This window comes from Toxorhynchites rutilus, chromosome 1 (genome assembly GCF_029784135.1).
Source record: "Toxorhynchites rutilus septentrionalis strain SRP chromosome 1, ASM2978413v1, whole genome shotgun sequence".
NCBI classification, from domain to species: Eukaryota; Metazoa; Arthropoda; class Insecta; order Diptera; family Culicidae; genus Toxorhynchites; species Toxorhynchites rutilus.
The window spans coordinates 27779854-27806462 of NC_073744.1; the positions used below are offsets into that span (position 1 = coordinate 27779854).

The window sequence follows — 26609 nt, forward strand, 5'->3', positions numbered from 1 at the left end:
GTCGTAATCGCCGTACTTTCAAAAATTGCCAGAATAAATTCAAAAAACAAACTCATTTATTATTTTAAATTCTCGAAATCTGGGCAAATAAATAGCCAACGATATATTTTCTCCCTGCTTATGATAAAGGATCTCCACCATCGTACCTGTTCTACATTTGATAGCGGATTTTGATCCCGTGCAAGAAAAGAGAAAGAGCGAGAAAGCAACCGCTACGTTGCCAACAATTAATTTTGTAAATACAATGAACTGCACGCTCAGCACCGACAGTAATGAAGCTATCATACTCAACAGCATAGCCTTAAGGAAGACCAGAGTAAACAAATGAAGCAGCTTTATCAGTTCACCAGCATCACGAGAATTTGACCAAATTCTGAAAGCCTCTTTTACTGGTTCCGCGTTGCATCTACGTTGTGTGTCTGGAACAAGGAAGGAGGTATCTACAAGACCCAATTTAAAACCAATCGGTCGACAACAGTTCTTCGATGAATATCCTGGATTTGGGGAGGGTTGAAATTTCCCCTGGGGCTCAACAATATTGAGAGCACCACATCTTCATCGACTCCAAAACCTCATAGGGGAAATTGGCCCAGACGCGACCTCCTAAATTGCAACAGCAAATTTTTATGTTTTTTAAAGATATCCGCAAAGAAGAATTATGATCATGGTTTGACCAAAAATGATCATGGTTTGTCCGGCTTTAGAAATCACCATTTTTGAATGAAAATATTCGAATTTTCAAGTAGATGTTGCAGTAATCATTGCATGACTTCACTGTCATCATATTGATCCATTCACAATTTAGACTTTCTTCAGAATATTGCCATTTCTTGGGCATTTTAAAAGTGTTACCCTCAACACACTCAACACAGAGAAACTTTATTTCTGCTATCCGCGAAGGACACAATAAACAAACTGCAGCCCGCCAAGCGGTTGCTATAGAAATCATGTGGACAAAACAACATTATTGAATTGGACAACTCATGATCAGAATTGAGTTCATCAAAATGCGTTAATTTAATAGTTTAGCTATGTAAATCTGATACAAATGGTGTGCAAGAATGATGTTTACAATATTTGTAAGTGTTATAATCCAGAAAAGGTCTGAATACGTGCGAAATAATCATCTGGTGATCGATTAAAAGGTAGCTCGAATGAGGGGCGCATTGACACCAATAGATGGTGTATTTTATAATCATTCAAAACATGTGATTCCGTAGAAAAATACTATAAAACTACGGTAAATCATGAAAAATACAATTTTATTTATATGTTTTGAAACATTCGAATAAAGCCTGTCCACGTTAAATTTCGGACACCAAGATGATACCAGTAAAACGAAAATTCACGTAATACAACAAAACCGATTGTTTATTTCAGCAAAATAGACTTATATCTAAAACAAGGAAAGCTTATTTCGATGTTAATTACGTTGTCTGTAAAATTCACGAACTTTCTTGGGAACATCTGCTATTAGGTTCCGTACAGTATCCTCAGATATGCAGGTGGCGGCGCTTTTTCATCTCCTCTTGAAATCATTAATGCCATTCGCTTTCTGCTTAGTTTCGAATAGTATTCGCTTAAACAGAGCCCAGTACTTTTCCACTGGACGAAGTTCTGGACAGTTCGGTGGATTTGCTGTTTTTGGCACATATTTGACCTCATGTGCATTATACCATTCCAGGATGTATTTTGGCAAGAAGCCAAATCTGGCCAAAACAACGCTGGAGAGTCGTGGCTTCTTATGAATGGTAGCAACCGCTTCCGTAGACATTCCTTCTCGTAGACATCTTTGTTGATAGTGCCGGTAGAGACGAAAGATTTGGATTTTCGGCCACAACTGCATATGGCCTGCCAAACCAAATACTTTTTGGGGAATTTAGACTGCTTCTTGGTCCGGAAACACTCAGGTACGGCATTCCTTCGCATTGCAATATAAAAATCGAGACCCGGAAGCTGTTTCAAGTCTTCGAAAACTTAAGTTTCTTCGTCCATTATAATGCATGAACATTTTTGCAAAAACTTGGTGTAGAGCACCTTAGAACGGATTTTTGCAGTGAAATTTTGCTTATCATCACGACTGGGCACCTTTTTTACTTTGTACGCCTTTAGTCTATGCCTCTGCTTCACTTTTTGTACACATGATTTTGATTTTCCAACCTTTCTAACTGAAAGGTTGGGATGTTTCTCAATAATGGCAACCACCTTTCGGTCCATCTGTCGGGAGCATACTTTTCGATTTGTTCCGCTTCCAACCTTCCGATCCACAGTTAAGAGCTGGTCAAACGATTTGCACACACTAAACACGGTACTCTTCGGCAGTTTCAGCTTTTTTGCGAGATCGCGTACCGACAGTGTTGGATTTTGCTGCCGTTCGCGCAAAATGCGTTTGCGTACTTCCACTTGATTCGACGCCTTTTTACCAAACTGAAGAAGAATGTAAACATGTTGGACATCGAAATAAAGTGGAGAGTTTCAGCTGTCATGTAAGTGAAATATTTCATTTGATTAGTGAAATATTTCGTAAACTACACTGAAACAAAAGTGTCCGAAATTAACGTGGACAGGCTTGACCTGATTTGATAAAGGTGTGCTGAATAAGAGCATTCAAAAAAGTGGGCAAACCATGATCATATTTTCGACTGGACAAACCAAAATAATTTACCTTACTGCATACTTTTTCATTCGTGTGACCAATTTTCGTGTTACGTCTTTCAGAAATGAAAAACATTTTTCTCCGAAGATAGGCGTCATATTCAATTTGAAGTTTTGATGTCGAAAGATGTGAGGGGCACTCGAATATAATTTGAGATGTTATAAATATTGATATTATTTTTGCATGACAAAAACACTTGATGAAATTGCATGAAAAATTGCAATTTCCACTAAAACCTTTTGTAAATCCAATTTCACGCTGAGTAAATGCAATCAGTCATTCGCTAAATGGTCCTACTTTGAATGGACTGCTTTTTTACAGGGCGTGAGTTATCTAGGCCTATTTATGTATCAATAATAGGAGTCATTTTGAAGTGAAGTGATGAGTCCTAACCTTGATTGAATAAAATTATGTTTCTCACTTGCCATAAATTTCTATGAGTTTTCAAAAGAACTTGAAGTTCTGCTTAACATGTCCGTTAGGGTGCCAATGAAAATAGTCATCTCGAGTTTCAAAAAGTAACCCCATAAAAATGTTTACCACCTCGAAAAAACACTCTATGCCAAATATCAGCTCAATCGGACTTCAGGGAGAGTGGCGCAAAGCGTTCAAAGTTTGAGTTTTTTGAAAATCGAAAAATCACCCAAGGGGGGAGTGAAGGAAATCGGAGTTTTCGAATAAAATTTTTTAATGCCAAATGTCTTAAAATTGCATGAAACGTCGAGATCTAGTGTCATATCGAAAATTTTTTTTTGTCAAAAATCGACACTCTGGGGCTTAGTTTTTTTTCGGCATGCGAAACGAAAAGTATGGTTTAGGGTGATAATAAAAATAGTTATCTCGATTTTTCATTCGGAACTTGCTACGAAATGTTGATTTGAACAAGAATTTACCCTATTCAAAATATTAGCTCATTCGGACATCATTTCCTGGTGTCACATACGTTAAAATTTGAGTTTTTTTGAAAAACGAAAAATCACCGAGAATCGAGGTTTAAAATTTTTTTTTTGGTGCCAAATGTCTTAAAATTGCATTATTCGTCGAGATTTACGGTTATCTCGATTTTTTTTTATCAAAAAAACTAGAAATGGGTTATATCTTTGTTATAACCGCAAAGTGGACGTAGAACTAATGTTGACTTTGCAATCAATAAGTAACAAGCATATACATCTTAGACACTTTCGCTTTCGAATAAAGTGATAATGATACCAATTCGTTTAGCCAGAAAAAAATTATTAACGCCCAAAGGGGGAATCGATTCTTCCTCGAAAATACCCAGTGCAATAATAACCCCACCCCAAGCCCCGACAGTTGGAATCATCGTTGATCCGGAGCAGGATTATTAACGCTTGAAAAGAAATGGATTCCTCCTCGGAATTACACAGCGAAAATAAAACCCCCTTCCCAACAATTCCAACTTCCCAATAACGACGATCGATTGCAACATTCGTAAACAAATAATTTTATAGCGCTGCTTTCATATATTCGATATGTAATATAATATCCACCACACCATGTCATATCGTATTCTTCACTATCAAATCCAGTCAATCAAAAGTATTGCCAACTTGAATGTACCTGCAATGCCGATTTTCCCAACTTCTTGGTTTCGCAATCTGTATAGGGAAAACAATTCCGGTTTGTAAAAATACAAGCGAGTACAAATGTACCCGTATTTTGCATCTATTTTGCAATGCCGATTTTCACAGGCTTCATGAATTTGAAGTCTGTGTTAGAGAAACATTCCAATTTGCAGAAACGCAAAGTACAAAAGTACCCGCAGCTTGCATCTATTTTGCTATCCCAATTCCCTCAGGCTTCATGATTTTGAAGTCTGTGTTAGGGAAACATTCCGATTTCCAGAAATGCAAGCGAGTACAAAAATACCCGCAGCTCGCATCTATTTTGCAATGCCGATTTTCCCAGGCTTCATGGTTTAGAAGTTTGTGTTAGAGAAACATTCCAATTTGTAGAAACGCAAACGAGTACAAAAGTACCCGCTGCTTGCATCTAATATACTATGCCAATTTCCCCAGGCTCCATGGTTTGGAAATCTGTGTTAGGGAAACATTCCGATTTCCAGAAACGCAAGCGAGTACAAAAATACCCGCAGCTCGCATCTATTTTGCAATGACGATTACCCCAGGTGTTTAGGAATAATCAATTGTAGCCGCCTGAAACAATTATTGACTTACAAATTATATCTATACAAAATACAAAACAAACAAGAAAAAGAGAACACATCATACAATACATACCTAGTGCATATCAGCCTTCAGATTCACCCGTTGCCATGCCGACATGGTGTTTGTATACACACTTTTGTTCGAACACAATTTTCTCTTCGCCTTCACACACACACACGCACACACTATGTAACACTCACTCAGCTTAGCCCACTTTACGAACACACTTTCGTGTGTACGAACACACTTTGTAGAACGAACACGCTATGTGAAACTCGATAAATGAAAAATAAATTATTAGTTACCAGACCAGCAAACCAACAACACGTTTTTTCTACGCTAGTCCGAATCATTGTCAGCATAAAAGATATCGGTGTGACTTGCCCTGTAGAGCAAGTAGTTCCCGAACATTTTTTGGTGCCGAAACCCGGGAAATTGGTCCCGGATCGTCGTGTCGGTGTTGCAAGGACCGTGTCCGCGAGTGCAACACGCAAGCCATTGCGTTTATCGAACCGTCCAGAACGGCAAAGTGTGCCTACTTGGCAAAAGAACTCGAGAACATTCGAGAAAAAACTTTCGACTTTCATACATAGCAACCAGATTGCTTGAGGATAATTTGTTAGTGCGATTACCGTCCCACGTATAAAATACAGAAAAGTCGCGATTCTTTATTACGCCTTTGTTTTTATAACTACCAGTGTGGTAAAGAATTCAGTGCTGATAGTAGTGAAACATTTTTGTCGTCCGGCAGTTTTTCATCGTGCCGCTATAAAATCGCATTCGGTGTTCGTCAAGCTGCTGCTGAAGTCAAACCGGTGTACGTCTAATTGGAGCACATAACCTCTGTCGTCATCGCCTCGTGGAGACCATCGTCATTTTCGTCATCGTCATCATCATCACGGCACGTAAAAAGCCGTTATAAGGTAAAAATAGTCCATTTTCCTTTGGAGAATCATGCCGAAAAAAGTTAGCAAAGCGGCCAAATTGAAAACACTCTACCGCAACCGTTCGAACATCTGTAATTCAGCAGAGCTGATCCAGACATTTGACAATGATTATGTACCGGATCATGCTAACCAACTTCAAATTAGAATCCAACATTTGGATGAACTTTGGAGGGATTTCCAGACAATTCAAGATCAAATCGAGGAGCTAGATGAGCCCGAGGAAGATTTTAGTGAGGATAGACGGTATTTTCAAAATCTTTACTTCGCACTGAAAGCATCCCTGTTGAGCAAGGTTCCAGCAACTCCTCAGATACCACAACATGCCGCTATAAACTCTCCACCTCCGACATCAGTGGCTAATCTCCGCCTTCCGGAAATAAAATTAAAGGAATTTTCGGGCAATTTTGACGAATGGGAATCATTTAGCGATCTTTTCATTTCCCTAATCGATTCGAATCATCAGCTGACGATGGTACAGAAACTTTACTATTTGCGAGCTTCAGTTACTGGCGAAGCTGCTCGAATGATATCTTCCCTCGACATCACCTCAAACAATTACTTGGTCGCATGGAATTTGTTGAAAGATCGGTTCGAAAATAAACATATGCTAATTAAAAGACATATGGGTAGCTTGCTTTATATTTCTCCTCTCAAGAAGGAATCGGCATCAGATCTTCTCGACTTAGCCGATGAATTCAACCGCCATGTTCAACTTCTGGACAAACTAGAAGACATCGAAGACCATTGGAATTCGTTCTTGGTCGAACGATTGAGTAGTTATCTTGATCCCGTCACACTCCGTGAATGGGAAACTCAATCTGTTGGCGAAATCAGACCAACTTACAAACAAATTCTCGAGTTTATTCAGAAGCGATCTCGAATCTTGCAAACTCTCAGGCTCTCCCAAATATGTACCAATTCAACAACGGAAAGCAAGCCCAAACCACGTGTATCTACGACTCACGTGAGTACATCAAACGACACTAAGTGCATTTGTTGCCAGCAAACACATTTCCTCTTCATGTGTGATAAATTTGTAGAACTTACACCACATGAACGCTTCAATTTGACGAAGAAACATAGCCTTTGCATTAATTGCTTGAAAGGAGCTCATATGGCGAAGGATTGCACCAGCGGAGTATGCAAAACTTGTGCAAAAAAACACCACACACTCTTACATCTGCCACCACTGACAACGTCTCTAGTTGGGCCCAGCGGCCGTCAGTCTCAGCACAGTTCCTTCGCGGGTGCGAGCGATTCTCAAAATTGCGAAGTGTCGGAAATTGGTTCGGTCGGTTTGACAGAAAGCTCGCGGTCTTTTAACCTTCGGAATGCCTCACCACACTCGTCGTCAACTCTCGGTTACACTCCTCCCACGTCGGTTGTATCGTCTAATCCAAATCCACCTCCTAACGCCTGCCAAAGCGTGAAGATGATCCACGATCAAACTACAATACTTCTCTCTACCGCAGAGGTTAAGGTTCGGGATGCGAACAACAATTTCCAGTTGGCCAGAGCACTTCTGGATAGTGGATCACAGCCCAGCTTCATTTCGGAAGCTTTGTGTCAGAGGCTTGGTCTCAAGCGGACAAAAATTAACACGCCGATTAGTGGCATCGGACAGTCAATGGTCAACGTACGTTATGGAGTGACGCTTCCGATTGCTTCTCGCTTTGGAAATTTTGAATCCAGCCTAGAATGCCTCGTTTTACCGAAACTCACCGTCGCGCTACCCAGCCACAATATCGATATAACTCATTAGCGTATTCCACCACACCTGCTTCTAGCGGATCCGCATTTCCATATCAGTCAGGGAGTTGATGTCATTATAGGCGCTGAACTGTTCTTCACATTGTTGGAAAAAGAGCAGATCAGTATCGACGTTGGATGTCCACTCCTCCAAAAAACTGTTCTTGGTTATATATTCTGTGGCAAGTTTACTGAAAAAGTCCCTTGCACTCTTGCGCTGGCGAGCCACTATTGCTCTGGTGAATCTCTCGACTCACAATTGGAACGGTTCTGGGAGATCGAGAGCTTTGATGACCACAAAGCTTACACGGCAGATGAGCAGTTTTGTCAAGATCATTTTCGTCAAACAGTTATGAGGGATAACAATGGTCGTTACATTGTACGACTGCCGTTGCGGGAAGAGCTGTCTTCGAAGATCGGTGATTCGTACACTCCAGCTCTCCGTCGTTTCTTGTCCATGGAAAAAAGGTTTGCCGTCGATGAAGGTCTACAGACTGAGTACACAAAATTCATGGAGGAATATGAGCAGTTAGGGCATATGGAGGTGAGTTCGCGCTCGTTTAACGGTCCACAATTTTTCCTTCCCCACCATGCCATCCACCGCCCAGAGAGCACAACCACGAAGATTCGAGTGGTGTTTGATGGATCTAGTCGTGCATCTAACAACGTGTCAATCAACGATGCTCTGTTTGTTGGCCCTTCGGTGCAACCTGTACTATACTCTACCGTCATCAATTTTCGAATGCCACGCTATGTTGTAACCACCGATGCAGAGAAGATGTTTCGGCAGATTTGGGTCCATCCGGATGATCGCCGATTCACACAAATCCTGTGGAGAAATAATCCGTCGGAACCGATTCAAGTATACCAACTCAAAACCGTTACATACGGCCTCGCCAGCTCTCCGTTTCACGCCACTCGTGTTCTTGAACAGTTAGCTTCAGATGATGGAGAACGATATCCTTTCGCCGTGCCAGTAATTCGAAAAGGAATGTATGTTGATGATGTTCTGACTGGACACGATGATCTTCCTACTCTACAGGAAACCTGCAGGCAATTAATTTCCCTTTTGGCGGGCGCAGGTTTCGTGTTGCGAAAATGGGCTACTAACAATGTCGCAGCCTTGGCCAACGTTCCAACAGAGCTGTGGGAGACTTCCAACCCACTGGAGATCGATCGTTCGTCTGCTGTTAAAACACTCGGCTTACTTTGGTTTCCTCAATCCGACAAATTCGCATTCAAGATTCCAGCACTTCAGGAACTAAACATCATCACTAAGCGAGTGGTGGTGTCCGAGATGTCGAGCCTGTTCGACCCCATTGGCCTCCTTGGTCCTGTCGTCATCACTGCCAAGATGTTTGTGCAAACCCTTTGGGCGGAGAACCTATCCTGGGATACCGAGCTTTCGAAGGATTTTCAAGATTGGTGGTTGAACTATCGTACTGATATCCAGCAGTTGCGGTCTCTGAAAGTACCGAGAAGAATTCTGGCCAACACTGTTCGCCAATATACTTTACATTGTTTTTGTGATGCTTCCACGAAAGGCTACGGATGTTCCGTCTACGTCGTCTCGGAAGATGACACGGGAAAACTCCAAAGTTATCTTCTTACTTCAAAGTCGCGTGTCGCTCCATTGCGGGGTCATTCAGTTCCAAGATTGGAACTCTGTGCTGCTTTACTGGGGAGCCAACTCATTGATACACTTCGCAAGACGACAGAATTCACAGAACCAGCGTTTATGTGGACTGATTCGACTATTGTGTTACACTGGATCAAGTCGAAGTCCAATAACTGGAAGGTTTTCGTATCCAATCGTGTGGCTGAAATTCAACGATTGACGAAGGGATTCCAATGGAGACATGTGCCCACTGAACTGAACCCTGCAGACCGGATATCCCGAGGTGTCATGCCGAGTCAAATCCTGCACGATGACCTGTGGTGGCAGGGACCTAGATTCCTGCGATTTAGAATGGAACAATGGCCTGAGCAAGTTATTATGGTTCCAGAACGGCATATAGTTAACGAAGAAGCTCGGTCCGTTTTGGCACTACACGTTTGCGTCAGCGGAGATGAACTCTTCGATCGCTTCTCCGAACTATCAAAATTAATAAAATTCGTCGCCTACTGTCACCGTTTTCGAAGTAACTGTCGTACTCCAAAAGATCAACGTTCGAATGGACCGCTTTCGTCAGACGAATGCGAGATTGCATTGAAGAATTTGATTCGCATTGCTCAACATTCAGCCTTCCCATTAGAGGTTAAAAGCTATGCTCTTGCACAAGATTCGCCGAGAATACCGAAATCACCACTCCGTAACCTCAACCTATTAATGGATAATTTCGGACTTCTGAGAATTGACAGCCGAATACGCAACTCTAATGCTCCATTTGATAGCCGTTTTCCAATTCTGCTACCATCGAACCACAAACTTAGTTTCCTGATTGCACGAGCAACGCATCTCAAGACATTACATGGTGGTCCATCACTCCTGCTTGCCACGTTGCGTCAACGTTACTGGCCGCTCCGGGGTCGCAATCTGGTACGTAAAGTCGTTCGTCGCTGCGTGACCTGCTTCCGATGTCAACCAAAACCTACCACACAGATCATGGCACCTCTACCAGCAGTCCGCCTCACACCAGCCCGTCCATTCTCGTATACGGGGTTGGATTATTGCGGGCCGTTTTACGTTCGTCCATTGAATGGGAGAGGAGTGTCGGTGAAAGTGTACGTAGCGCTCTTTGTATGTTTAGTGGTGAAGGCTGTTCACATCGAAGTCGTCGTCGATCTCTCCGCTGCGTCGTGTATCAACGCCGTGAATCGCATCGTCGCACGCCGTGGCCGTATTATTGAGCTACATTGCGATAATGCGACCGCATTCGTCGGAGCAAATCGTGAGTTCATCGCGTCGCGTAACGAGTTCCTGCATCAGTTCAAGGGCGACGAGTGGCGACATCACTGTTTGCACAACGGAATCAGGTTTCGATTTATTCCTGCTCGTTCACCCCACTTTGGAGGACTCTGGGAGGCGGGAGTCAAGTCATTTAAGCACCACTTCCGTCGCATTATGGGACCGAAAGCATACACAATGGACCATTTTCTCACGATTCTTGCTCAAGTGGAGGCTACACTCAACTCTCGTCCTCTGTCGCCTTTGTCGGACTCTCCTGATGATCTTGATGTCCTCACGCCGGCACATTTTTTAATCGGTGAGCCACTAGTTACGATTGCTGAACCCGATCTGAGTCACATAAAACCCGGACGCCTGGATCGCTTCCAGGAGATGAAGAAATCAACGCAGGATCTCTGGACCCGTTGGTCACGGGATTACCGAAGCCAACTGCACCAACGAACTAAGTGGAGAAATTCTCAAACCAACCTGAAGCCAGGACAGCTGGTTCTGCTGAAAGATAACACTCCGCCGCTCCAGTGGCCTTTGGGGCGCATCGTCGAGACCATCCCTGGAAAGGATGGCCATGTTCGTGTGGTCGTCGTTAAAACGGCAACAGGGCAATATAAACGAGCTGTCACTGAGGTCTCTGTTCTGCCAACGGATCCTGATGCAGAAGACGAGTCAGAAGATGTCATTTCTGGTGCTCAAAAACAGTCGAGTGTCGGTTGAAACCGAACGTTTCAACGGGGGCCGGCATGTTTAGGAATAATCAATTGTAGCCGCCTGAAACAATTATTGACTTACAAATTATATCTATACAAAATACAAAACAAACAAGAAAAAGAGAACACATCATACAATACATACCTAGTGCATATCAGCCTTCAGATTCACCCGTTGCCATGCCGACATGGTGTTTGTATACACACTTTTGTTCGAACACAATTTTCTCTTCGCCTTCACACACACACACGCACACACTATGTAACACTCACTCAGCTTAGCCCACTTTTGTACGAACACACTTTGTAGAACGAACACGCTATGTGAAACTCGATAAATGAAAAATAAATTATTAGTTACCAGACCAGCAAACCAACAACACGTTTTTTCTACGCTAGTCCGAATCATTGTCAGCATAAAAGATATCGGTGTGACTTGCCCTGTAGAGCAAGTAGTTCCCGAACACCAGGCTTCATGGCTTTTCAAGTCTGTGTTAGGGAAACATCCATCCATTCCAGCGATCGTACCTCAATCGTTGCGCAATCATAACTGAGTGGATTTTCGAGCGACATTTGCTTATATACCGATTGGTGTGATTTCAATAGCCTGTTTTGAAGGCAATTTTAGGACTTTTGAAACAAGTTTTTGGAAAAAGTAACAAGCATATGACGCGTAGACATTTTATCTTTCGAATGAAGTGTTTATTATACTATTTCGTTCAGTTGTTTAGGAGTTATTAACGTTCAAAATCTCGTTCTCCGGCGTAACGCTTTCATTTTTGAAAGTTTGAACTTACACCCCAGTATAGAAATGAAAGACGTAGTCCTACGTCAAAAAAGTTTTTTTGGCCGTTTTTTCGCTTTTTTTTCAAAAATCAATTTTTCAATTTTTGAAAAAAAAATTTTTGTTGAGCTAGCTGTAAACCTCAACATGTCATGCAATTTTAAGACTTTTGGCATTAATTTTTTTTTTAAAACCCGATTTCCGCTGATTTTTTGATTTTCAAAAAACTCAAATTTTAACGTATACGACACCAGTAAATAAAGTCCGAATAAGCTAATATTTTGCATAGTGTATATTATTGTGCAAATCAACATTTCGTAGCAAGTTCCGAATGAAAAACCGAGATAACTATTTTTATTGGCACCCTAAACCATACTTTCCGTTTCGCATGCCAAAAAAATCTAAGTTCCAGAGTGTCGATTTTTGACAAAAAAATATTTCGAGATGACACTAGATCTCGACGTTTCATGCAATTTTAAGACATTTGGCATTAAAATTTTTTTTTCGCAAACTCCGATTTCCTTTACTCCCCCCTTGGGTGATTTTTCGATTTTCAAAAAACTCAAACTTTGACCGCTTTGCGCCACTCTCCCTTAAGTCCGATTGAGCTGATATTTGGCATAGGGTGTTTTTTTCGAGGTGGTGAACATTTTGTATAGGGTAACTTTTTGAAATTTTAGGGTCGATTTTTTCCCATACATTCATTGGCACCCTAATGTCCGTCTTACCCCCACTTCTGCTATCAGAAATATAATAGGAATACCGGTAAGTTTCTTCGTTTTTTTTCCAAAAATTAATGCTGTATTCTGCAAAAAATGGTTACAAATTTAATATTCAAAGGATTGCCCATCGCTGGTCACAACTTTTTCCCATCTTTTTGGCAATTCACCAAACCCGTTGTGAAAATAATCGGCCGGTTTGTCGGCTAACCACGAATCGATCCAATTTTTGATTTCATCAATGTTGGAGAAGTGCTGGTCAACCAGGCCATTTTGCATCGATCGAAAAAGGTAGTAATCGGACGAAGCAATGTCTGGAGAATACGGCGGGTGAGATAGGACCTCTCATTTCAGCGTTTCCAATTATGTTTTGACCGGTTTCGGGACATGCGACCGAGCATTGTGGTACTGCAAAATAACTTCTTGATCGAGTTAAGCCTACAATTCTTCATATTCAAACTTTTTTGACGGTGCGGAACATTCTTCGTCTTCCAAGTCAAAATTATCACTTTTAAACCGTGCAAACCACGTCTGACAGGTTCGCTCAGTTGGAGCATGGTAACCATAAACTTCCACCAAAATGCGATGACTTTCCGTTGCTTTTTTCGTCATATTGAAGTAATGAAGTAACACTCCCCGCAAAACACTCTTGTTGGTACGAAATTCAACATATTCGAAGTGGCAAAAAATGTTGTTTACGCTTCAACTATTTGACATATACTGAAAAAGACGCGCAATGACAGTAGCTTTCCAACGAATGTCTGGAAATTTGATTCACTGGAATAATAATCAAGTTACGCCATCTGTTGTGAAATCGAAGAAACTTACCGGTACACCTAACACCATAATAAAAGCATTCAAGTAGGACAACGCTTATCCTAGTAACTAAAAAAACCTCTATTACTTTTCCATCTACTAGCGCTGATTCCTACACAGATATTCATGCAGATTTTCAGAAAAAATACAAAGATGACAAGATTTTGGTGAAACAGAAACACATAATTAATTAATGCTACCCTGTCTAGAACGCATTTTTACATTCGCTTCAATTGACAACTGTGAAAATTAGAGATGCTCACATTTTAAAGTTCATTTTTCACTATCTCTACGCACATATTCTGGTTTCATCCTAGTGTCTCAATTACACCTAATAAATTAATCTATTATCCAAACAATCAAAAATACAAATCCACTTCCTTTGATTTTTGTTTTCCGCTATCACCTAAATTTATCATTTATTACCCAAAGCAATTTCCACAGTCTGCTTGTCGCCAAGCACACTCCACAGCCAAGCTCGCCAGCCAAGAAGCAACGAAAGGAAGTCGAAAGCTCCCCCACCATCAATGTCACCGGCTCTCAAGGTAACGTACGTTCAACCGGACGTAATCATAATCACGAAAATTGTCCTTTCTTCTTCCTGCTCTGCTATTCTTTACTATGGTTGATTGATACACGTTTACTGTTATTGGTAGTGTAGCGCTATTTTTGTGTACTGTTATTTGTTCTGTAAGCTATTCGTAGCAATATCTTCCCACCACTATGTCTACACGACCCGATGCCCGTGGCTGTGGTGACGTGGTTGCTAGCGTCATCTGATGACACACACCCCAGGTCCCTGTTCCCGTTCCAAACCTCCTAGCAGCGATATTAGCTCTCACAACACACCACCAGAGTTACAACTTCAACATTCAGAGAAATAAACCTGGAAGACAATAACACAGCGTCGGTATTGCAATGACGAGTACACACCAGAAGAAAATAAAAATGTCCTTATTCAAAGTTAGCTGTCCCATGCCACCACTCAAACGACAGTCTTGAGAGTGTGTTTAACTGCACTACTCAGCAGGAAAACAAGAGCTACGACAACTGAGCGATGGTTCCGGAAGCATTCGAGAATTCCCGAGGAAAAATTACCTCCCTCAGAAAGAAAACATCTTGCTGCGGTGATGCTCGATGAGTTTTTGTGACCTAGAAAAGGGAAAATATTGAAGAGGAACTGTTGCTCCGTCTATTGCAGCTTTCTGTCGAATGTCTATCCATAGACTTGTTAGTTCTAATAGTGTTTTGTTTGCATACTGATATTCATTTTTAATTCCCAAAAATTTGCTACCGAGGGAAATTACTAAACCGTATCAATGAATTATAAAACATACCAAAATAAGAGACTCAAAGCACGTAATCCTTACCCTTACTCGACTATTTTCAATGAACTGTCGTGGAATCTGATATTAAATTGGAGCAATACAATATCTTCAATATCTTCGCGTAAGTTTTTTTTTCACGACTTGCAGAAAACACGTTGCTCTATTACTCTATTACATACGGTAAAGTTAATCATTTATGGGATTTATGTTTGTCATGTATAATTTTTTATTTGAAAATGTGTTCATTCCATCGAAAAATCCCCTTACCCTTTTCGTTTCACGCCCATGGAAAACAAAGAACAATACCGGTAACGTGAAATTTACCTTTTTTTACGTTATTTTTTTTGTTCAGGTGAACATTAAAGGGTGGAACGGTCAAAAATTGACCGACTCAAATTTTGGGTATTTTTTTAATCGTGCATTAAACCCTCATTTTGTGCGGGTGTGCGTACGGAATTCTGCCTTTAGTTCATTTTTTGCCTTTTCCTATTCTGTCATTCTACGCATAGTTGTCCCATGTTCCAAAATCAGCAACTGAGAGAAACACAATGAAAGTTTTCTAGCATATTTGTCAAACCAGAAGCTTCAAGCATTTCAGTTTAGCAACACACCGAGTTTGTATCAGCAGTAAGCTATTGTCTGATGAGTTGGGAAAAGTTCCCTTAATTGAATCGAATCCAGTTCCCTTAATTGAATCAATCCAGCTATCAGGCATCCGCTAACAAGGTTTACACGTGTTCTGTTAAACTTTTTTATTTGTTTGAGAGTTAGTTCGATTTTCCAAACCAGAAATGAGTGCATTAGCCCTGCTGAAAGAGTGACATAACATTCTTGTACTTGAAACGGTTAATTTATTATGGATCTATAAAACATACATGGTGGGACAGCTATGCCTAGAATATCAACATGGGACAATTGAGTTTGATGTTGTTTTTTAAAGAAACTGGGAACAAACAATAGTTTTTTTGTGTGTATCTGGAAGATTAGGCATAAAATTATCGTTTTGTGAAGAAAAGTACAAATTGTCGAAAAGTAACATGGGACAACTATGCGTAGCACGGCAGTATTCAAAATGTCAAAATGGTGGCGAAGCAAGAGGAACAGCGTAGCGAAATTTTGATCGCGCATAAGAGCCCTATACCCAACAACCAACCAAAACGGCCCTTTTCAGGGCCACCAAACATTAATCAAAGAGTTGAACGATATAATTCTTCAAATAAATCCGAAATCAGCATGCAACAGATAGCCTAATGGAATCCTACGTCAACTATGCGGTCGTGTCTCGGATACAACCTTCCTATGACTTTTTGACGTAGGACTACGTCTAACCGGAAGATATAGGGGGTGAAATGAAAATCTAGGCACTGAACAAGTAGGAAAAAATGCAAGATTTGGAACGCTTATAACTCGAGCATTTCTCAATAGATCGCAAAGGTGTTTGCATCAATTGATAGTAAATATATCTACGCATCTATCATAACGAATAACATTTAATTTTTCTTGAGATAAACAATTGAATAATTGTGAAATATCAAGCATTGTCCAAATTCACTATGTGCCCATTTTTGATTGGTCCATTTTGTGCTCCTCAAATCGTACCGACCAAAACGGGCAATCAGAGCAGCAGCGAAATACAATGAAGCACGATTGGAAAGGAAAAAGAAAAAGATGAACGAAACATTGGTCGCAGTCTCACACATGCGTAATTCTCGAGCCAGCCAGTCAGCTTAAAAATCCCCGCTCCGCTGCCGTAACGATCATTCTTCGTGTGGACATCGACTGGACAACATCGTTGCTGGACGAGCTGGACGGCGAGGGATCGAGTGCCTTTCTCAAGGCAAGAGGGCGGAGGTGGTAGCGCTGGAATAGATTAGAGTAGAGTTTTCAAAGGGCCTTTCTCAAGGCTAGAGACGAATGAACTGCAAAAGTTTAAAGTCTCTATAATACAATACCTTCCTTCCTTCCGTAACGATCATTCTCATCCAAACCGTACACCACATCGTTTCGCATCACATCACATCAACAAACTAACACAAGCAGCCATGTCTGGACATGGCAAAGTGAAGGGAAAGGCAAAATCCCGCTCGAACCGTGTTGGACTGCAGTTTCCCGTAGGTGTATCCGCCAATTGCTCCGCAAGGGCAGCTAGGCCGAGCGCGTTATTACCAGTGCACCAGTCCACCTAGCCGCCGTTATAGAGTTTCGGCTGCCGAAGTGATCGAGTTGGCTGGCAAAACTGCTCGCGCTTTGGTTCGGTGGACATCAAGACAACAACAGGCAGACGCAAACGCAATCGCAAAACGGCAGCAAGTAGCAGAAGAAAAAAGTTTGTTCTTTATACAAACTGCTTTGGTGGCAAATCCAGAACAAGGCGGCATCGAGGGCGTTCGAAATGGTTTTTTTTAAACCACGAGTACAAAGTTTTCTAAATTGGAACCATTTCATAAAACACGGCGCTTATCAGGGCCATTAAACCTTTCAAAAAAGAGTTTCCGAAATAAAGTTCAATGCTTTCTAAAACAATATCCAAAATAATAATAAAACACAAATTGATTTTTTCATAATCCTGTTTTCCAAGATATGATGAGTATGAGAATTTGGCAGTTGTTCTGAGCTTATTGATGGTTGGGGACTTTCCCGATTATTTAATTTTCACCAATTCTTAAATTGTTTCCAGTTTGAAAGTACAGTAATTTACATTTAGTTCGACATTTAGCTAATTGGACGGTCATGTAATGCGACATGTTTAGTTGGACATTTTTGTAAACATAGAATTCGGGGTCCAAATTATGACCCCACATTGAAAGTCGACACTGTACCACTGTCATTGCAAATGTTCAATTACAGGTTAAAATCGCCTCCAATGCGACACTGAGCGGTGCTTCGGCACGTCGCATTAAATGTAATTTACTGTACAACATGTCACAAGCTGGATGGGAAGAAATTTTCCAACTGTGAAATCTGTGGCGAGTGGTAAACGCAATCGCTAAACAGGAAGGTTTAGCCGAACAAGATGGGGATATCGAGTAATAACAGAACAATAAACTCTTTAGATTAAAGATAATTTTGTGATCCTGAAAAGGACCCTTTTTAGCCTGCATGTGAATCCAACGAGCGAACAAATCGTAATGAATGTATTTTTTTTGCCATCGCTGCCTTTTAACGCTCATTCGTTCGTCTCGTTGGACTCGTCCCTTTGGCTGAGTCTGCCGATTGGTCTCTATCCTGTGAGTGTGTACCGCTAGAGTACAAAACGCGCGGACCCCAAAAAATATATCATTTTCTTTCAAGCCGTAAATCAGTGTGGTTGTATGGCATCGTTTCACATCACATCGCATCAACGGATTGATGCCGGAGCACCAGTATACCTAATAGCGGTTATAGAATTTCGGCCGCCGGAGTGCTCGAGTTGGCTTGCAAAGCTGCTCACGACAATAAGAAAACCCGCCTACAGAACAGAGCACATTCGGTTCGGTGGCAACAACTAGTTTCAGCGAGTGGCAAACGCAATCGCAAAACGGCAGCAGGTAGAAGAAGGAAAAAGTTTGTTTATACAGACTGCTTTGGTGGCAAAACCAGCCACCGTAAAACACGGCGCTTTTCAGGGCCATTAAACCTTTCAAAGAAGACTTATTAAAAGTTTTCACAATACCAATGCATTCTAAAGTGACATAATATGACATATAATATAAATAATGTAATATGACATATAATATAAACTAAAAATGGCTTCAAATTACAACACATTGTATGCAGGATGGCATTAACGAATTTTCTCGGTAGCAAGAACTGCTTTCATTGATTGATAACTGATGTTGAAAATTGACTGACGTTACATCTGCATTGTATAGAAACATAACTAAGGAGCAACATGATGAGCTATGTATTTCCTGCTGCTCTGTTCTTATTTTAAAGGACTTTAATCCTGTTTTAATTTACTGTTGCTTTTTCAGAACGCTTATAGCTCGTTTAATTCTCGACAAATCGTAGAGTTCGTCTCCAAAACCTCAGTTCTTTTTCATTTCTATTTACTTTGTTTGCGGAGATACAAATCATACAATTCATTCGTCTCCGAAACCACAGTTTAAGGTACGGTAATGTGCTCAATAATGAAATATATGATAGTGAATGAGCTGATGACCGCCTATGCATTCCCTATCACAGCCATCATTTTGATTGTACGATATGTGCAAACACCAACAGATGCCCGGCGTTGAACCATTAATAAGTACAAAGCCTTCAGAAATAAATCAAGAATCAACTATGAAATAGTGAGAAAAAATTGAGAAAGTTTGTAAAAAAAAAGCAAAAACACAACACAAAAGGTTCTTTTCAGAACCGCCAACATGTTCATAAAGAGTAAACAGTAAACTAATCAATTTTTCAGGTAGATAGGTAGGTATTCACGTAGGAGAAGAAAATAAAACAATATATATAAATATAGCAAAAGCTGTCCCCTTTGTATAGTCCTACGTCATTCCGGTTATGTCCCCGACATTACCCACCCGTCTTTTTTTTTTCAATACGATCGGATTCCTCAATGTAGGTGTTTAGGTGATCAGATTCAATTTGATCCTTTCCCATTTTTGATGAAATTGAATGTTCCCTCCAAAATTCAGGGCCAATACGGTCCGAGCGGTTCGAGAAAAGCTACTACTAGTGATTGCCATAATTTCTTTAATTCTTCATATTTGACGAGCACATTTTTATAAGCAAAAACTTTGCCAATATTAACATTGTGTCGATCAATATGTTCCGTCGCATAGGACTAGTGAAACAATTGGAAACCATTTGTGTAGTTGATTCCATTATAATAAATAATTGTCAATTCCCTCCAATGTCTTCTAAAACTTGACCAGAATAAAATTAAATGTTGAAATTTGTGTAATTCGTATCTTTATTTGTTAAACAAAAAAAAAGTTCAAATAATATAATTCTAGCGCTCAGAATAATGAAAACCTAAAATTTGGCGAGAAGTAAAATTAAATAATATTTAAGTTTAGAGAATTGTAAAAAGTCAAAAATAATGAAATTCTAGTATCTGTCAAAATGTCAGTTGGGCCCTTATGATTTTTCCCTGTTATAGCAATACTTTCTCTATGTAGTGGATTATTATAAGAAAAATAACACTTTTTTCACATTATTGGATCTCTTCTGACATTTCTATTGGATTCTTAACAACCAATTTTATTCTATTCGCATGACCCAGATACTCAATATTAGCAAATCAGCTAGTACAGAGATTTTTCAATAAAAGAGAAATCAAATATAAACCTAGGGGAAGTGGGAGCATAGTGATAACTCTAAGGCCGAGAACATAGTGAACGCGATGCGATGCGGGCGTGGGTGCGGGCTCGTTTGCGGGAAAGCTCTTTCGTCACATATGCAGAAATCAAATGCAAACCGCCCTGACCTGACATACAGCGAATTCGTTTTTGTTCAGTTTTGTTCAGTACCACACTAACTGCTGTCAAAACGTTTTTTTTATCCACTCAGTTTCAACCTAGTGTCGCACTAGGTTCGCCCCCAAAGCTGTTAGTTTCGCACTGAGATGTTTCACGGGTTGGCACTCGGGTTCATATACAACTATACTGAACTGTCAAGTTCCGAGTATTGTTTTGGAAAATCTAAAAATAAAGACTATGAAAATGGAAAACCTGCGGCTTTTTCTTTTGTATTATCGTAATCCAATTCGGATTCTGATTTTGAAGAGTTTATTCGCGTAGACGGCATTAAGCTTCGTGTGCTTTCATTGGGAGGCGAAAATAATGATGGATATTCAAGTGGAATAAACATGCTTTCAAAATCAAAATTATGAATGAAAATTTACTTTAATATTTATTTTATGTGATGAAATAAGAGGTTTTTATCGATATCGCAGAAACATATTGAACGAAAACTGTGTCTAATGATGATTTTATATTATAATAGTAATTATTTGTGGAACAAACAGGAAATGCATCGACAAATGGTTAAGTGAGTGTCAGGACTGCATGTGTTAGATAATCAAACAATATGAAGTAAAAATTTTCATTCAAACTTTTAAATTTTTACACTGCACTTGGCCCTTCTGATCTGATAGAGAATAATTTACCTCCTAAGCACTAATATCGTCACCAGACGTCGACACTGTACATTTGTCGTCACAAATATAAACAAATCAGACTATATAACAACACCAACAAACCACCGCATTCGTGAAACTGAAAACGCTTTTTTTATTACAGAGTCGGTGTGACACTAACTCAGTTTTAAATACGAATTCGCTAATAGTAAACGCGATTTCAATGCAGCGAAACTGTGTATGGAGTATTTTGCCGCTAGGGAACGCAAGTGATGGTTGCCAGACGATTTTCATAAATATCTTTACAACCGAACTCATCGAACGTAATTAATGATTGTGTTTTTAAATTATTATTTTCGGTTTGTTCGATGAATTATATAACTTTATTCTAATTTACACAAAGCATATAATGAAAACGGTACGTTAAAGGCTTTCCATTTATCCTGTTCACAGATAAAAACGATCTCACAATTCAACTGTTTACAAAATGAAGACATATTATCATATCTGACATCCTTGTGCTGGGTTGTTTACATGTAGAATTAAGTGGAATGAAACATCAAAAAACGTGCGATCTAAAGCGATCAGTATGTCATAGCACGCGATGAGCTCCAATTAATCGCTTCGCTTCGCATCGCACCGCACCGCGTTTATTATGTACTCGGCCTAAGGAATATGCCCATGTGTTGTTTATTATCCAAATTTGTTTAAATCATTATTAAATAGTAGTTGCGGGAAAGAACGTCTACGTTCCGTCAACATCTTCATCAATTCACACATGCAGTCAATGCTTGCAATGTCAAAATGTCAAACGAATGATTTATTCAATGTTATTCATGGTGACGCCATCTACAACAATTTTTAATTGCAATGCCCTCTTTCAAATCAACATGCCTCGAATCAGTCCTAAGTTTAGAAAAATTCAGTGAAAATCATTGAACTATATTATTTAAATGCCTAAAACCTGTAGTCCCGAACCTTTTTTAAAAATTATAATATATAGATTGTTTTTCTTAGCTAGTCTTGAATTGATTTTGACTGAGAAATTTGAAACTGGGAGTATGTTGGCATAAAAAATGCAGCCAAAATTAAAACAAAAGCCGAGACACAAAGTCCAGACAAAAACCCAACGAGCCGTCCGTCTCCGTCAATTAAGTGCGATTCACGTGACGTGACGGAACGTGAACGTGACGTGGATGTTGTATGTGAATCGCACTTAAGTCAGCGCGCAAAAACGTTTGTCTTGATTTCACGAACGACGATCATTGAACAAAGGCGTTTGGCGATTGCGATTGCGTTGAAGCATTTCAATATTCTGGTTATGACTATCAAATGAACCAAACATATCTGTTCATAGAATATATCATACGAAAAACATATGTTACGGGCGTGGAAAAATAATCTTCAGATACTTACATATATCATTTGGAAGCCCGACATCTTGCGTAGTTCGACCAGGGGTATGACTAAAACGTCAAATCCCTTATATTGCCAGTGTACCCAATATTGTTGCGGTTCACTGACATTTTGGTTCTATCAATTACTGTTGTTTACAACTCGGTCCGGTTACATAGTCGAATAGTGGCTAACTTTAAACTCCATGTTAAATGTAAACAGCTCCATGTGAAACCGAAATATGAAAATCGCTCATGCAGTTAGGAATAAAGCAAACTATCTCCGTGATTTCAACGATTTCAATCCTCGCAAATGATATCTTGGTAAACAAATGACGCCATATTGATTTTGATTTTGGGTAGCCTATATTCAATTGATGTCTAACCCCTGAGTTCGACATCCCTGTCGTTCGCACTTTGTCGAAGGCAAGGTGTGTATATATATATATATACTAAAGACCGTCAATAAGTGCGCGAGGGGAAACGATATAAATATACAGAGGACTGTGGAATGGGATGTGACTGCAAATAGAGATGTCTAAATTTTTCGTTTATTTGATTGTTGATTAATCGTGGGGTCATTTTTAAATATTCGATTCATTCATTCATTCGTCTTTCAGTATTCGATTAATCGAGCAAATATTTATTTGTTGCAACAAAAAAGAACAGACAGACAAAAAATATGATATCATAATTTTAAAAGTTACATTAAATATAACTTTGAAATAAACATGGTGCAGAATAATGGTTTTGAGGTGAAATGGTACTTCAGCATATTGATAAATTTACCATTTCATGATTTTTTGAGGACGATTGAAAAAAAGAGCACGCCATGAAAATGATGCACAATAATTGTACCAACAATTTTTTTTTCTGTTCAAAATTACCTGTTCTTCGAATGTTGTTGAAATAGCTGATTTGTTTGAAAATTTCTGCTTGGTCCCTATAACTACCTGTTCAAAAGAAGTATATTTAAAGAATCATTGACTACTAGTATGGTATATTTTCCTTGGCACTCTGAATTTTAATACTACTATTTTAGAACGGGAGCTGAGGCGACCTTCTTCAAATCCACATTTTACTCCTGCAGACCCTGAATTCTTCTTCCCAGTCTCCTCCAACACCAGGGAATTATTTTTATGCTTCAACCGTAAATTTCAACGAAACACTATATTTTTTGAAAAAAATGGTTCCATTTTTCATTAATCACGATTACTTTGATAATTATTCGATGTATTCATATTTTTATTTTTCATTATTCGATACAAAATTGCTCGAATAAAATTGCAGATATTCGATTATTTAATCAATCGAACGATTAACCGACGTCTCTAAATGCAAAACGCGGGAAAAATATTTCCATCATCAACCGACACAGAGAGTCGATTTGTTCTCTTGAGCAGGAACATAAAATAAGATATTATATTACAAACCCAACTTAAACCGTAAAAGACTTACCTTTCAACTTTTCAATGCTTTTATTGCCACCAAAAAGCAAAAAAAAAATATTGCAAAATATTGCTGATTGTTCACATACAAAATCCAAGATGGCTGAAAGGTCGCGATACCGTATTGTATTTATCGTGAATTCAACTAACAGCTCGGATACACTCAGAACTAATGTTACAAAAGTACATATGTAATAGCATTCAAAGTCATTAGTAATCAGGTTGAGTCAGACATTGTTAAACAATAAAAACAATAGTTGAATATGTTTTGTGACCTCTATTCGTTGTAAATACAGAATCCCTAGTTGAGATAGTTGACCTGCAGAGAAATGAAACAATGGAGACATCCAACGGTCATTCTATTTCCGTATTGTCTTTAGGATTAGGATCAAGCCATATTACTGAGATCAAATTTAAAAAAGGTTCACAAAAGCTCCACTTTTTAGAACAATATTTGCTCATAAACTTCCGTTCAAATGTTCTGAACCTTACTCACATCCTCTCCTCTTGCTGATGCTTTTTTTGCAGATGGGGCCGGCATCCTCGAAGCGGAACTCCATCTCAACATCGCGACGTCATCGACTATCGGACGGGCTACATTCGATCGCATCTTCGCTCTCCCTCTGGCAGGGTGAGATGACCGCCGAGCAGCAGTTGCACCAAACCTCCCAGCATCATCTGCAGCACTTCCAGCACTACATTCGCAGTGACTATGGCAGCGATACTGTTAGCCTAAATTCCAAACTTCGCCATTACTCACTCACGGAGACAAACTTTTTTCGGAAACCCGGCGGCGGCGGATTTGGCACTAGCAATGCTAACACCAACAGCAATAGCTCGACGATAGCTTTGCCCACTCCCAGGCAAACCCATTGCCGCAGTAATTCGTATGGGTCACTGCAATAGGGTTATTTACCCAAATCCAAGTCAGAGAAATGCATCCGAAAATAATCATTGGAATTCCGGATGACTAAAGTTCATTTGGAAACAACGGAAAATTTAAAAACTAACTGGAAACTCACTATAGAACAATGGAACAAACATTCAAATTTTGAAAATATTAGACCTTTAGGTCAACTGTCGAAACGAATCCTCTTCTTTTATTTTGCCAAATTTATATACGAATGATGGGTCATATACAAACTTCACACAACAATAGTATCACCTTATATCCAATATAATATAATATAGCAAGTAAATATACAGAGAAGGGTGTTATGTTCAAACCCTCATTCAAACTTCGAAACAAAAAGTTTTCCGTGTGCGGTGGATACACACACAGAAGCACTAAAACTTTTCAATCACTGAATCTTCTAATACGAGTTAATAATACACAATGAAACAAGATGGTCAATATAGCAAAGCAATACACCATTTCCAAGAAAAATGTCAAGAAAGTCACAGTCTTCACTAGTCGAGCGATAAAATTAGAAGTAGACTTAGAAAAAAATGAAAAATTTTAGACAATGTTGCCAATATCTGCTCAAAATTGTAATAAAAATTTCTCTTCTTTGTTTACCTTCTACAGCAAAAGACACCTAAGACAAGACCTGAAAATAGATGGCTCGATTCCATTCTCAAAGTAACCGATTCTGACAGTTATGAACCTTGGGAAAAAGATATTCACGAACGATTTTCAAACAAACGCTTCTTTGTAACCAGTAGTGCTCTTGAATAAAATGCACTCAAATTCATGATTAACTGAAACAATTTAATTTATAATTAAGACACTAAAAGGTTCTTTCCCATAAAGTACTTCACTTTTTGATAATGTATTTTTCTGCATTTTAGTTTTTTATTGTATTAATTTTTTGATAAATTAAATGAATCAGGCATTATCAATAAAATATCAGAGTCTCGTCTATTCTGTTATCCTCACTACACTTTGGAGCATATATGATATCTAATAAAAGGTTATGTTTTGTGGGATTTTTTTATTTGAAACTTACCACGTCAGATCATGTCATGATCTGAAATAAAAAGTATTTGATATTTACGAATGAATATCTAGTAGCGATGAATACGAAATAAGTATTGTGATGAGAACGCAACTTTACCGTAACAGTTTGCATTGAAACGAATGAATTGTGATAATTCTAAAGTATGTGTTTTATTTAAAATTCAACGACAACTCAGTTCATGTCTGTTCACTTAGATCCATATCCGTGACATGTAACGGGTTCGATTGGTTTTATGTTTCTAGAATTAAAAGAAAAAAATACTGAAATTAGAAAATTAACTCAGAATTAAATATGTAAGGTTACCAAAACATATGTAAAAACCATTTAGGCCAAGTGATACTCCAGTTTCCTATCGCAGTATAACCAAAAACACGATGTTGAAAGGATATAATGGGAACGGTGATCCGCTAGAATATGATAACAACGCCCTTCACTGAGGGCTTTCACGATAATATTTTAGATCCTTTTCTAGAATGTTTAGCTCACTAACTAATACTAAGATACACACATTCAGATCGCAATGCAACAGAAGAAAAATAATTCACTTTACGAAGCTGAAAATTGCAACAAACAACAATCATATTGTAACCGCATTTAATCAAACATAAAACGGAAAATGTATGGTAATCATAGTTCTTGAGCGAATGAGTTGTGAATTTCTCTTACTGGTTTTATACATAGAAAAAAATATGATTGAGGAAAGCATGCAAATTTGATCCCCAAAACTTTGATAAGATGTTTACTTTTTTTATACTACATAATTTAACGTTAATCCAAGGATAGAATAAACCATTTGTTAATTCCTGCTCTTACTTAGTAGGAAGTAGGCACACGAAACCACACCTGAACGTTTGTTTACGCTTCGTTAGATGTCTATAGAGGAGGCAAAAAAAAGTGAATAGATAGTTCGGAATTATTTTTCAATAAAATATATTATGCAAAACA

At 39.2% G+C, this 26609-nt stretch overlaps 1 protein-coding gene across 17 annotated transcripts in view; it reads left to right on the forward strand.

The window, feature by feature from the left end:
* The window catches only part of LOC129763585 (putative thiamine transporter SLC35F3), a 114865-nt gene extending 88256 nt beyond the window's left edge, over positions 1-26609 (forward strand). For 7 of the 17 annotated variants that reach the window (XM_055762809.1, XM_055762808.1, XM_055762812.1 and 4 more), the window contains exon 12: positions 24232-26609. In XM_055762809.1, the coding sequence (XP_055618784.1) occupies positions 24232-24609 (378 nt within the window). In that variant the 3' untranslated portion in view covers positions 24610-26609. Of the gene's footprint in view, positions 1-13901; positions 14015-24231 lie in introns of those variants that run through there. The other 10 variants (XM_055762819.1, XM_055762820.1, XM_055762822.1 and 7 more) reach the window with 4 other exon arrangements.